The sequence below is a fragment of the Alligator mississippiensis genome, chromosome 4, assembly GCF_030867095.1.
Source record: "Alligator mississippiensis isolate rAllMis1 chromosome 4, rAllMis1, whole genome shotgun sequence".
In the NCBI taxonomy this organism is placed as follows: Eukaryota; Metazoa; Chordata; order Crocodylia; family Alligatoridae; genus Alligator; species Alligator mississippiensis.
Window position 1 is genome coordinate 253,916,749 of NC_081827.1, and position 13,652 is coordinate 253,930,400.

The following is a 13,652-nucleotide window of genomic DNA, read 5'->3' on the forward strand; positions in this document are numbered from 1 at the left end:
TGTCTCCGCTCCACTTTTATTCACAATAATAAAATAACTTATGGCATTGTCCCCCCCCCCCAGCCTGCCCCCAACCCCTGCTGTGCTCCCTCCCCACTCCCCCCTCCCCGCAGCCGGGGTGGGGCAGGGAGCCCCTACCAGCTCCGCTCCCCCTCCTGGCCTATGGCACGTGGCGGCGTGGCCGGGGGGGTTTCCGTGCATGGAGGGGGGGCGCTACTTGCAGACGTTGACCCACTCGGTGACGCGGCACTCGTCGCAGGCCACGAAGCAGCACCAGTGGAACTTGCAATGGCAGCGCTCGCTGCGCGTCTGGCGCAGGATGTTGTGCCCGCGCCCGCAGCACAGGCTCTCGCAGTTGTCCATGCCCGGGCTGGTCTTGTTGCAGAGGCGCCCGCGGGTGCCCAGCGAGTCCAGCGCTGGCTCCCGCTCACAGAAGTCGGGCGACTTCTCGAAGTAGACCAGGTCTCCCACACCGGCGCGGCGCCGGTGCCGCACGTGGCCGGGCTCTAGCTGCCCCGCGTTGCGGTTGTGCGGGCGGATGAGCGTGGCCCCGAAGAAGCGGTCCCTGAGCAGCGTGCCCACACGCCGGAACTCGGGGGTCACCTGCCAGCACGTCTTCAGCTGGCAGCTGCCCGACGTGCCGTGGCACTTGCACTTCCGCCGCATGTTGTCCAGCACCACCTGCGGGCGCGAGCGGACACGGGTGTTGGCATGGCATGGCACGGCACATGGCATGACGTGATGTGGCGCAACATGTCATAGCATGGTAGGGCGTGGCACAGCATGACAATACAGTATGGCATGGCATAGCACACTGCAGCATGGCATGACATGGTAGGGCATGGCACCGCTTGTCATAGCATGGTATAGCTTGGCATCGCAGGGAGCGGCATAACACAGCATGATACTTCACAACATGGCATGTCCTAGTATGGTATGGCATGGCAAAGCATGCACAGCATGGCACATCATAGCATGATATGGTAGGGCATGGCACAGCATAGCATCATAGTGCATGGCATCACAGGTCACAGCATGGTATGACTTGACACCGCATGGAACAGCATATCACAGCATGACACTACACAGCATGGCATGGCCTAGCATGGCATGGCACGGCACGGCACATCATAGCATGGCACAACACAGTGTGACATAGCACAGCAAAGCATGTTATGACACAGCACAGCATGGCACAACACAACATGGCATGGCACAACATGTCATAGCACAGCACAGAACAGCATAACACAGCATAACATGGAACAGCACAGCGTGACACAGCACAGCACAGAATGGCATACCATGGTATGGCACAGCACAGCATGGCACAGCACAACATGGCATAGCATGGCATAGCACAGCATGACACCCCATGGCAAAGCATGTCATAGCACGATAGGGCATGGCACAGCATGGCATGGCATAACACAGCATAGCATGGCATAGCACAGCATGATGCAATGTGGCACAGCATGCTATAGCATGGTAGGGCATGGCAAAGCATATAGCATGGCATGTCATGAAACAACATGGCACAGCATGTCATAGCACGGTAGGGCATGGCACAGCACAGCATGACATGGCACATTGTAGCATGGCGGGGCACAGCATGACACGTGGCACAGCACAGCATGGCATGGCACTGCAAGCCAGCCTGGCACAGTACAGACTGACAAAACATGATGCAGCACAGCACGGCACACAGCATGGCACAGCTCAGCATGGCAGGACACAGCAAAGCACACTGTAGCATGGCATGGCATGGCACGGCATGGCATGGCACACCACAGCCTGGCATGGTCTGAACTACCCACAGTGGAGCCAGCACCCAGCACCCCTTCTTCCAGCACCCGCTGCAGGCGAGGCGGCCCCGGCATGGGGCTAAGCCTCAGAGGCTACCGGGTAAAACCCAGGGCAGCGACGCCAGGGTCCCAGTGGGTTGCGCTGGTGAGGCCAGGATGGCGCGTGCATGCGTGTGCACATGCAATGTGGCCCAGGGCACAACCCTGCGGCAGGGACCCTGGTGTCACCAGTCACAGCGATCTGCCCCCGGGCCGGACTCAGGCGAGGGGACGATGTAGCTCACAGAGCGCGGGCACCTGCGGGGGGAAGGACAGGCCTGGCGGGGGGCAGAGTCAGGACTCAAGAGGGGCCTCGATCCCTGGCGGACCTCGGCCAGGATGAAACGCTCGGCCCTGGGGGCTCTGGACCCAGCCGCTCTCCTCTCCCTGCAGAGGCTGGACGTTGTCTGGGTCCCCAGGGCCGGAGACCCCCACCCAGCTCTGCCACTTGACCATGCCAAGCCCCAGCCCGTCCCTTCCCGTGTGATGTCCACGGGGACCCGGAAGGCACGGAGCCCGCCCCCCCGCCCCCGTTTTCTCCGCAGGAACAGCCACCGGCAGCCGATGCGTGGGCGCTGGAGGCTTCCAGCTGGCAACCGCGGCGCTGCGGGCTCCCCCAGTGAGCAGGGCCGTGGCCCAGTTTGGGGGTGTCCGGTGCAGGGCGGGCCGGCTGTGGCCAGGCCTGGTGGCAGGGGCATGCTCCCGGGGGCTGGTGTCCGTGGGGTGGGGGTCACAGGAGACGGCCCTTGGTGGAGGGAGAATATTTGCAGAATAGAGGCTGCACCCTCCCTCCCCTGCCTCCTGTCTGATGCTATCACCCCTCTCTCTGCTGCCCCATTACCTCCTGCCCTTGGGCTTGGGAAGCCTGGCCAAGACCTCCGACCCCTTCATCCCACCCTGGACTCCTGCCCGCTCAGGGGGCCTGGCACCACGGCAGCATGCCCAGGGGCTGCACTGTGCCATGCCATGCCATGCCATGCCATGCCGTCTGCACATTAGCACCGTCAGAGGAGTCCTCGAGCTGTGGGGCCCGCAGGGAGCTGCACGGTCACATCCAACCTGGGGCAGGATCAGCCCCGTCCAAGGCAAACCCCGCGTGCCACCTCAGAGCCACACAACACCGTCGCCCCGACACAGCCTCGGGCATCGCCCCCACCCCGGGATACAGAGAAGCTGCAGCCGCCAACATCCTGCTGCTGCCAGGGGGTTAGTGGGGGGGGGCTTCAACCCCCTGACCCATGGAGCAGCAATGGCGGGGGGATTCCCTCCCAGCCCCGTGTGCAGGATGGGGGAGAGGGGCAGGGCAGGGCTTGTCTGAGCAGGGAGTGACCCCTCCAGAGCCCGCAGGGCAGAGCCCAGGCCCATGGAGGTGACCGATACCCGGGCTCTGGGGGCATCAGGGCTGGGGCTGGGGGGCTGCAGGTCTGCTGTGCTGCTCAGTGGGCCCTGGCCCACGCCGGGGACCCCCCAGGCCAGCGCAGCGCCCACCACATGGCCATTCTCCCCCGGGGCTGCCGTGGTGCTTTCCCAAACAGGCCTGTTGCTACGTGCTCCTGCAGGGGGTGTGTCGGGGGGGCGGGCGGGCGGGGGGGGTGCAGGGAGGCACCCACTGGGGCAGGAAGGGGGGGCCAGGCTCTTGATCCCCAGGGAGAGCTCACTTCCCGCCCCCCAACCTGGGACCCCCTGTCTCCTGGCACGGCCCCTTCTGACTGCCCATCCTCAGTGCCGGGCTCTAGGCAGGCCAGTGGGGCACCCACGCTGGATCAGGTCCGTCGGACTCCCCACCCCCCCGGAGACGACACCCCTGCTCGCCCCCACGGCCTGGCCAGGGCCATGCATGCCTGTCGTAGGTGGTCAAGCCCCTGGGGCCCCCCACCCATGCTCCCAGGTGCACACGAGTGACCGCACGGATGGGCGCCCGGCCCAGCACCCCCAGGCTCCAGCCTGACCGAGCAACCTGTCGCTGCACCCCGCTCCTCTCCCATCCCTGGGGGAGATAGGGCAGGGGGCATGGGGGGGATGCAGTGGGGTGGGGGGGGCAGTGGTGCAACCGCCAACTTTAACCCCAGCTTTAACCAAACTTTAACCCCAGCTGAGGCAGCCGCATTTCTATGCAGTGAGGGTCTCAGTTCAGTGTCATCTCTGGGATTCCTGCTAATCTCTCTCCACTTGCAGGCGTGAACGACCCTCTCTCCTTGCTAATGCGCTCCATGTTACACTGCTCGAGCTATCTTTTCTCCTGCCACCTTGCTGTTAGCAGTTCCTGGTCACGTCCCTCTTCTACCTCCCAGCCAAGCGGCTAGCTTTGGCTCTCACTAGAAACCTTCAATCGGATGTGGGCCTGCAAACTCAGGGGTAGACGTGACCGGCAGGGAAGCATTGTTGGAGCCGTCAGGATGCTCAAGAAGACAAGATGTTGTGTTATCAACTGAATAAGAGGTGTCCATTGAGCTCTAATGACTACCTCCATGGGCCCTGCCCCGTGCTGGGGCACCCCCCAGGCCTGTGCAGCGCTTGCCACGTGCCCAGGCTCTCTCCGGGCCGTGCGGGCTGCGCATGGCGGGCTCTGCCACCCCAGTCCTGAAACCCCCCAGTCCCTGCCAGGCCCTGCCCTGCTACCTCCAGGGCCCTGGCACCGCTTAGCTCCAGGGGGTGCGGCCGCCGCACGGCCTCGGCTCTGCCCTGCGGGCTCCAGACCGGTCTTGCCAACTGGGGTCACTCACAGTGGGGTCCAGGCACCCCCTGCTCAGACACCCCCAGCCCTGCCTGTCTCCAAAGGCCAAACAGATCTTTGGACTATCCTTTTGCCTGGTGCATTGGGGTTTTTACACATTATATATCATCTAGCAATCGGTGCACGTGCCAGGAGCTCTATTTGCTTTGATCTGCAACTGAACACTACAGCACCGGGACCCTGGCATAAAGCCTCTATCATAGACTCATCAAGTCCTAGAGCCGCGGGGCTGGAGGGGACCTCCAGAGGTCACATCGAGTCCGACCGCCTGCCCCAGGCAGGATCAGTCCTGTGCAAACCACCCCAGACAACCCCCATGTCCGAGCTCCCTGTACAACGACCTGACACAACACCAGACATCACACCCGTCCCTGCCCTGGGCGCACTGCGGTGGCCAACGATCTGCTTTTATAAAAGGTTAATAGATGCAGAGACCCCAGGCTGAGGTCCCAGAGGAAGATTAAATGCCCCCCAGCTCCTGGGGGGAAATCCCTTCCTGACCCCAAATGCAGCATGAGGTTGACCCTGAGCAGAGGGGAAGATCCTCTGGCTTTGGTCCCAGCAGGAGCGTTGGCACAGCCCAGTCCCCATCCCCAGCCTGGGCTGCAGCCAGCACCCCGGGAGGTTTGAAAACCCCCGACACGTGTAGCAGCAGGAGAGGTGGAATTCCCTGCCGGCCCCATGCAGCAGCCTGGGAAACCCCCGCAGCAGAGCGCTACACCTCCATCCGCCCCACCCAGCGCCGGTCCAGCCTCTCCTTGCCCCCTCCCCTGCTGCAGCATCCCCCAGCCCTGGTTCTTCCCTGCTCGGGCAGTGCAGAGCTGTCTCCCGGCATCCAACCTCAACCTGCAACCCCCAGCAAACCTGCAATCTCTTGCCCTGGCCCTGGTGGAGACACTCCAGAGCCACGAGGGGAGAGGACCCAGGAGATCCTGGCCCTGGGGCGGCTCCACACCTGGGCCACGGGTCGGGGAGGGCAGAGGGCAGGATTGAAGTGCAAAGGAGCCAGTAGCTGGAGGGAGACGAGAGCATGTGAGCACGTGTGCCCTGGGTGTGTGTCACTGCAGGATCGCACAGCGTGTGCACATTGCAAGTGTGGGTGTACTGGATGCACGCATGCATGCTAGACACAGGTGGGGGAGGAGCGTGTGCCAGGGGTGGCTCTACAAGCACACATCATAGGCGTGTGCTTTTGGCGCGTGCATGCACACTGGAGGTGTGTGCAGGGCATGTGGCCGAAGGAGTGTGCATGAGTGTGGGTGTCTGGCGGGGCTGCCCCTATGCTGCAGGCGTGTATGTGTGCCCCCAGGGCGCGTGTCCCGTGGGCGGTGCATGCCTGCATGGTACCCTGGAGCAGCCTGGGGGTGCATGGGGCACTGCGTGGCCTCTGCCCCTCATTGCACGGCCTGGGCGGCGCAGGGAAGGGATGTGCCACAGCCACCAGCCGAGTCAGGCCGAGGAAGGCGCCATGCCCACGCCCTCTTGTGTGCCGCCAAGGCTGCAAGAGCCACTAATTAGCGCCTCTGACGAACCCTGGCAGCATGAGAACAGGAGGGGAGCGAGGGCACACTGCACACGTCATCCACCCCCTCTCGCCAGTCACCGGCCCCTGCCCATGAACACAGGATCTCCTTAGCCAAGGGGCTTTGCATGCAGGGAGACGCACTGGGCACATGGTTTGGGGGGGCTTGCTATCACGGGGGAGAAGCAGCTCAGCAGCTCCTGTGGCAGTTTTGTTCTTGAAAGGGGCAGATTCAACCCTCTGCGGGGCCTGGGGATGCCCCAATTGCCCCCCAGCCCAGCTAGCCTGGGGGGCTGAGCCCTGCCATCCTCCTGCAAGGCTGCTAGCCGGTGCCCCCCGTCCCCCATCCCGCGGCGCCCGGGGCAGCACTGCCCGGCTCACCTGGCGGCCCACGCGGTTGTTGTGCAGGCGCGTGCGGGAGTGGATGTCCCGGTAGGTCTCCCGTGAGTCCAGGAAGTCCTTGGAGAACTTCTCCCCGAAGTCGACGTCGGGGCTGCAGCCGCCCCACTCCCAGGCGTCGGCGGGGCCCGGCGGCTCAGCCGGCGTGGGCTCCACATGCACGCCATGCACCATGCCCTTGCCACGGTGCATGGCCTCCAGCTGCAGCCGGTGCAGCTTGCTGCGGAACGCCTCCTCGTCCCCGCGCCGCGTCTGGTCGCAGCCGCAGGCCTGCAGCTTGCCCAGGGCACAGGCGTTGGCCACGGCATGCAGCACGCCGGCCGCTGCAATGGCGTAGGCGAAGGCGCTCTCCCGGAAGCCTGCGGGGAGCGGACGGAGAGCAGGGGTGAGTCCCTGGGGCTGGGATCTCGGGACTCCCGGCCTCCCGCCGGCTCTGCCCAGGTGGCAGCCCCCTCCGCCCTCCCTCGGCCAGGGGCCCAGGCCTTGGCACCAAGCTTATGGGCTCCAAGGGAACCTCCTAGCTGGGAAGGGGATGCATCGGGGGGTCCCTTGCATCAAAGCTCTTTGAGCCCATATGGCCTCGAAGTGAAGTCAGCCGTGCCCGCAGCCAGAGCTGGGCAGGGCGGGATGGGCAGTGGGTGCAGTGCCCACGTGGGCAGGCAACACACGTGCATCTCTATGTCTCCTGTCACCATCGCCTGTGCCCCTAGGTTAACCCAGCACCTTCAGTGTCCCTCGAGGCCTGGCTTTGCTGTGAGAAGCCAGAGAGGGGTCCTGGGTAAGCCAACCCCATGCCCCTAAAACCTGCTGCAGCCACCCAGTTTGGGGGCAAACAAACTGTGGGGCCAAACCTGGGGCAGAAGCCAGGGTGGAGAGCTCCCTGCCAAGGCAGGAGGGGCCCCGGCCGGCTGGGGCACCCCCGTGCTGCACCCCGCAGCGCTCAGAGCTGCCCCCCAGCTGGGCCGTGTGCGCTGAGGCTGGGCCCGGTGAATAACGACCTCTGTGCAAACCCTGATGTCTTCAATGATTCATCGCTGGTCCCCGCGATGATCTGATGGGGCCGCGGCTGGTGGCACTAATTGCACACAGGCGCACGTTAAATATTGACGAGGCGCTGATGGAAAGAGGGAAGGAGCTGGCTCCAGCCCCAGCCCCGCACGGCTGCACCCAGCGCCGGCCAACAGCATCCTCCTGCCGGGGACTGCGGGCACTCATCACACTGGTGCATAGATCAGAGACCCCAGCCCAAACCCACCCAGCCCCTCCCAGACAAACCCCATGTGTGACCTCGGAGCCGCACAACACCATCACACCCGATACAGCCCCGGGCATTGCCCCCACCCCTGCCCCCGGGATACAGGGGGGTCGCGGCCGCCAACGTCCTGCTGCTGCCAGGGGGGTTGGTGGGTGCTGGGGAGAGCCCAGGCCCAGGCCATGCCCCCCTGCAGAGGGAAGGGAACCCCCCCCAGGCCGAGCCAACTGAGCAGGGGGCAAATCTCTGACTGCCCCCCCAAGGCAGCGTGAGCAGGGGGCAAGAGCCTGTCGCCAGGACCCTGCGGGGCTGAGTCCCATCAAGATCACTGGCACAGCCAGGCACAGCACCTCTGGAGGGGGCTTCAACCCCCTGACGCCGGGGGGAGGCAACCAGCACAGCCCCAGCCTAGGACACCCCCCAGCAGATCACGGCGGGTTGGGGCAGGGGGCAGAGAACAAGGCAAACGGGGAGCTCAGAGCCCGGCCCCATCACACCCGGGGGGGTTAACCTGGGATCGAACCTGCCTCCATTCAGCCCAAGGGTGGGTGCGCTGGAGCAGGGAACGGTCCCTCCCTGGGGTCCTGACCGCCCGTGTCCCCCCTCCCTCGGCCCAGTCACCCTCCTCTGCCCCTGTTCATCTCACGGGCGTCAAGCCAGGCCTCCCCGCGGCCCAGCGCATCGCACCATCCTCCCCCAGGCTGCCCCGCATCTGCCCGCGTCCACCTGCCCCGCGGGCACCCGCTGCAGGCTCTTGGGGGACCTAAGGACTGGGTCAGACCCAGGGTCCATCCAGCCCCACGTCCTGTCTCCGGCACATGCTAGAGAGGGTGAACATTAACCCGGATCTCTGTCCCCTCTCCATCACCCTCCCCGCCTCCCCCATCACTGGGTTGAAGCTGCTCAAGGGTTAGGGTCAGGGGTGGGGTCCAAGAGCCATGAATAGACAGATCCTTCAAGGACATATCCAGTCCCTCTGCTCTCCGCCTCCACCCCCTCCCGGGGCAACGAATCCCTCTCATTAACAACATGTTGCACGAAAAAGCTCTTCCCTTTGTTTTAAACCCGTCCCCTGCTCATTGGAGCGGTGCCCCGGCTCGAGTGTCTGGGACAAGGGAACAACAGCTCCCTGCCCCTTTGGTCCACAGACTGCATGATGCTGCAGGCCCCGTCCTCTGCCCCTTTTCCAGATGGAAAAGTCCAGGCCTTTTTAGCCTCTCCTTGTCTGGCAACAGCTCCAGGCCCCTGCTCATGCTGGCTGCCCTTCTCTGGGCCTTTTCTAATCCTTTTGGACACGCAGGGACCAGCCGTGCATGTGCATGGGCACCCCAGGGGTTTGCACAGAGACAGGACAGCGTTTTCCTTTCTTCCAGACACCCGACATGCTATCACTTTTTTGGGTGGCTGCCGTGCACGGAGCCACCCGATACACCCCTTTACCCCCAGCCCCAGCGGGCAGTAGAGCCGGGGGTCCTTGCTCTCTGCTGCAGGGACCTGGCCAGGATCGAGGCATCTGGAGCCCGGAGGGTCCTGCCCAAATGGCATTTCCCAATCCCACCCGTCCCCGCTCCCGGCACTCAGTGCAACCTGCAAGGCCCCGAATCCCCGCGCTGCTGGGAGCTGCGTGGGAGCCGGAAGCTGGGGCAGGCCTGGCGTCCCTGGGTGGGCACCAGGACGTGCTGGGCCAGGCTGGGGGGACTCAGAAGCAGCCAGACTCTAACGAGGCCGACCCACCTCGTTAGCCGGCCAGCTCCATGGCTGTGCCCAGCCCCCAGCCCACGGCTGCCTGGTCCCCAGCCAGGCCCAGGCAGATGGGAGAGAACTTCCCCTGCCCGGTTCCTCCGGGCCCTTGGAGACAGCCGGTTGCAACACGTCCGTCCTCCCCCCCACCCCCTTCACTCCCTAATTAAACTGCAGGTGAACCCGCCAGGGGCTGGCCCCGAGCCAGGCAGGGCAGATCCCGACCTGCCCCCGTCCCCTCCCGAGCACGCGGGACCCTGCTCCAAGCTCGTGGCTCCTCTCGGCCGCGGATGGGGCACGAGCCACCCTCCTGGGACATGGGGGACTGGGTTCAAATCCTGCCGCAGCCCCCATGGGTCGCGGGGAGCCTGTTTCCCCAAGGCAAGGGCTCAGGGCTGGACAGTGCAAGGGTCTCAGCAGCCAGGAGGGACAAGAGCCTGGTGCCTTCTCCGGGCACTGCCAGGCTGCTACCCGCCGGGTGCCTGAGGTCTGTGCCTCCCACGGGCCCTTCCCGCCCTGCTCTGCCTCTCCTGTCCGCTCGCCCCCGGGCCGGGGACAGAGAGGCGAGCGGCTGCAGAGGAGCTGCCCGGTCCCCTCGGAGGGCTGGCAGGAGGGGGCTGAGTGAGAAGCAGCAGGGCCGGGGGTTGGGCAGACAGGGGGGACCTACAAATAATTTACAGGCCGCGCACGCACGGCTGAGCTGATGGCCGTGGCAGCGGGAAGGGAATGAAAGATTAACGGGCGCTGTCACTTCGAATGATCTGAGCGCGCACGGCGGCTCCGCTGGGAGCGTCAGCCACCGCCCCCACCTGGGACAGGAGCAGCCCCGCGGCCGGGGCTCTGTCTGCTCCGGGCTGGGGCACGCGGCTGGCTCTTCTTCTGGGCCTGGGGTGTGCGGAAAGCCCCTGCCTTGCTGGAGCTGCCGTGGGGTCCCCAGTTGTTCCTCTCTCCCCCCCCCACCGGCCCTGAGGCTGGGCCCGGTCTGTCCCGACAGCGTGGCACACCCCTGCCTTGCATCTGCCAACCTGCTGCGGGCTTGGCAGAGGCAGGTATGGTGCTCCACGGTGCCTCGTTAGGGTACAGAGACCCCGGGATCGGCCCCCGGCCACCCCCTTGGAGATGACGACTCTACCCTCTCGCGGTCGTGATGATGCCAGGCTGGGCGTCCACCCCCACTGCGTAGCTGCCCCGCAGTGGGTCCAGGAGGGACCTGAAATGGCCTTGCCACTGCCAAGGTTCAAGTTCCCTGGGCCCAACGGGAGGGGGATGAATGCGTGGACCCTCTGCCCCCTGGCCCTGCAGGGCTTCTGGGTGGCATCCGCTTCACAGCTTCCAGGTGCCCCCGGCCCCCAAAACAGCTAGAGGGGTGGGCTCCGGGTACACAGGCACCGGGTCTGGCCTTGTCCCCAGACACAGAGATGCCATGAGTGAGGCCAGGGGGCGGAGATTTATCTCTGCTGTGGCCCCCAGAGCTGGCTGCATTGCAGGGGAAAGGGGAACGCCTCCAAAGCAAAGCCACTGCCAGGAGTGTTTGGCCTGGGGGCCACGGGAGCACGCAGACCCTGGTGCTCTCCTTCCAGTCTGTGGTGCCTGGCACCCCATACCCCAGGCAGCACGGAGGAGCTGGGGGCTGGTGCCAACGGCAAGGGGCTCCGCGATGTCTCCAGGCTGGGGACGGAGAGGGGAGTCCTTACCACGGCTGAAGATGATGCTCTCGTAGGGGATCTTGTTCTTGGTCTCCAGGCTGGAGCAGTTCCAGCGCTGGTCCCGGAACTGGTGCTGGCACTCGTGGATGGCGATCTGGATGCCCTGGATGGCCGAGGCCGTGACGTCAGGGTGGCGCACGCACACCTCCAGCTGCCGCCGCGTCAGCCCCGGCAGGGTCAGGCACACCGTGTTGGCGTTCAGCACCGGCTCCGACGGCAGCCTCAGGCCCAGGATCTCGTTGGAGACGGAGCTGGGGGGGACACAGAGATGCGGGCGTTCAGTGCCAGAGTCCAGACATCCTGGGCAGGGACTGGGGCATGGCTTTGGCCCCTCCATTGTGGAGCTGACATAGGGCAGCAAGTCCATGGACAGCGCCAGCTCCATCCAGCCCCTGGCACCAGAAGCACCTTCCCTCCCAGAGCCACCGGGCAGGGACACAGGGACGGAAGTGATGGGACAGATGGACACACAGACAGAGATGCCACACGTCCGGGGCCTGAAGGGGCAGGGAATGGATCCAGAGGCTCAGGGGGGTGGAGGGGGTGTGTAGAGTTGAGAGGAGGAAGGAAGAGATGTCCATGGGTGCAGGATGGACGGACAGAGGGGACAGAAGGACATGGGCTTGCAGGGTAAGTAGGGACAGGGGTGTCTGGAGGGCTGAGGAATGAGGAGGCAGGTGGATGGGGGGATGAATAGAGTGGGGTCTGCACACAGGAGGGATGGGGGAGATGGATGGATGGATGGGTGGATGGATGGATGGATGCTGGGCAGATAGATCAAGACCTAGATGGAGAGATGGATCCATGGATGGGGTAGATGGATGGATGGACTGGTTCATTGGATGGATGGATGGATGCTGGGCAGATGGATCAAGACCTAGATGGATGGATGGACGGACAGATGGATGGATGTAAAGGGGCTGGAGGGAGAAAGGAGTGGACAGACAGAGACGGATGGATGGATGGATGGATGGATGGATGGATGGATGGATGGATGGATGTAGTGGGGGCTGAGGGAGAGATAGGCGGACGGACAGATGGACATGAGGGGGCTGGAAGGAAAGATGGGTGGACGAAGGGGTGGATGATGTGGAGGGATGGATGGATAGATGGTCAGCCAGCTGGACAGACATGATGGGGCCTGGCTGCATGGACAGATGGACAGAGGAAGGATGGCTGGACCGCTGGACAGATGGATAGATGGAGGGATGGACAAACAGATACGAGGGGGCTTTAGGGAGAGATGGATGGACAGACCATGCGGGGGGCAGAGGGACGACCCGGCCAGACAACAGGATGCAAGCGTGCATGCGGGGACGGCGGTGCGGCCCGGACAGATGTGGAGCTGCGGGACCGGGGAAGAGCAGACGAGAGGCAGGGGTGACAGCCCACGGCCAGGGCTCCCGGGGCCCAGCCCCCACCTCCCCCTGCATCCCGGAGCGCCCAAGCCAGTCCCCGCCACCCAGGGGCTGGCACCGAGCCGGGTGCAGGGATCCCAAGGCCGCCCCTGCCCTGTCCCATGCCCAGGTAACCCCTCACTGCTGGAGCAGGGGCTTCAAGGGCGGGCAGAGGGGTGACCCATCCCTGGCACCAGCAGCGGGTCCCGAGGCAGTGCCACCCCGGTCCTCATGGGGTCTGATCCCAGGGCCCGACCCCCGTCTGGGGAAACTGAGGCAGGCCCCGGGCCGGGCCGGGCCGGGTCGGGTCGGGCCGGGCTCGTGCCCAGGACTCACCCGGGACCGCGTCTCCGGCCGGGCGCGGGGCGCGGGGCGCGGGGCGGGGAGCCCAGGCGTGCGGGCGCGGCGGGGAGAAGCCGGGGTGGGGTGGGGTGGGGGGGGTCCCGCTTACCTGCGCGCCGCCAGGCCGAGCAGCAGGGCGCAGAGCCCCGCCGGGCCCATGGTGCGGGGCCCCGAGCCGCCTCCGCCCGGCCCGAGCCGCCCGCAGCGCCGAGCAGGGCGCGGGGTCCTGCCCGCCCCGCCCGGGCCCCGCCCCGCCCCGCCCGCACCCGCACCCGCCTCGCACCGCCCTGCGCCGCCCCGCCGGGCCCGCACCCGCACCCGCACCCACTCCCGCTCCGCACCCGCACCCGCTCCGCACCGCACCGCCCCGCGCGGCCGGGCACGGGGGTGTGCGCGGCGGTGCGGGGGGGTGTTGCCAGACCCGCCTCGGTTCCTCCCCGTGCCCGGGATGCCCAGCTGGGCTCCCCCGGGCCGGCTTCCTCGCTGTTTCCGCCTGTAGAATGGGCCCATTCTGCCGCCTGGCACGGGCGGGGGGCAGGGGTCTCAGCTCAGCTCCTCCCCGTGCCCGGGATGCCTGGCTGGGCCGCTCCTTGCCGGGGTCCTCGGTGTTTCCGTCTGAAGAATGGGCCCGTTCTGCAGCCTGGCTCAGGCCAGGGGTAAGCAGGGGTCTGGGCTCAGCTCCTCACTGCGCCCAGGGTGCCTTGCTGGGCTGCTCC

The 13,652-nt window shown here is 65.6% G+C and overlaps 1 protein-coding gene across 1 annotated transcript; it reads right to left on the reverse strand.

Annotated features, from left to right (window-relative positions):
- On the reverse strand, nt 1–13,176 carry WNT10A (Wnt family member 10A). The gene is made up of 4 exons (XM_059727544.1): nt 13,046–13,176; nt 11,186–11,448; nt 6,482–6,858; nt 1–681 (listed from the first exon to the last, which is right to left on the reverse strand). The coding sequence occupies exons 1-4, from the start codon at nt 13,093–13,095 to the stop codon at nt 214–216; spliced, it is 1,158 nt and encodes a 385-aa protein (XP_059583527.1). The 5' UTR covers nt 13,096–13,176; the 3' UTR covers nt 1–213.
- Nucleotides 13,177–13,652: the final 476 nt, after the last annotated feature.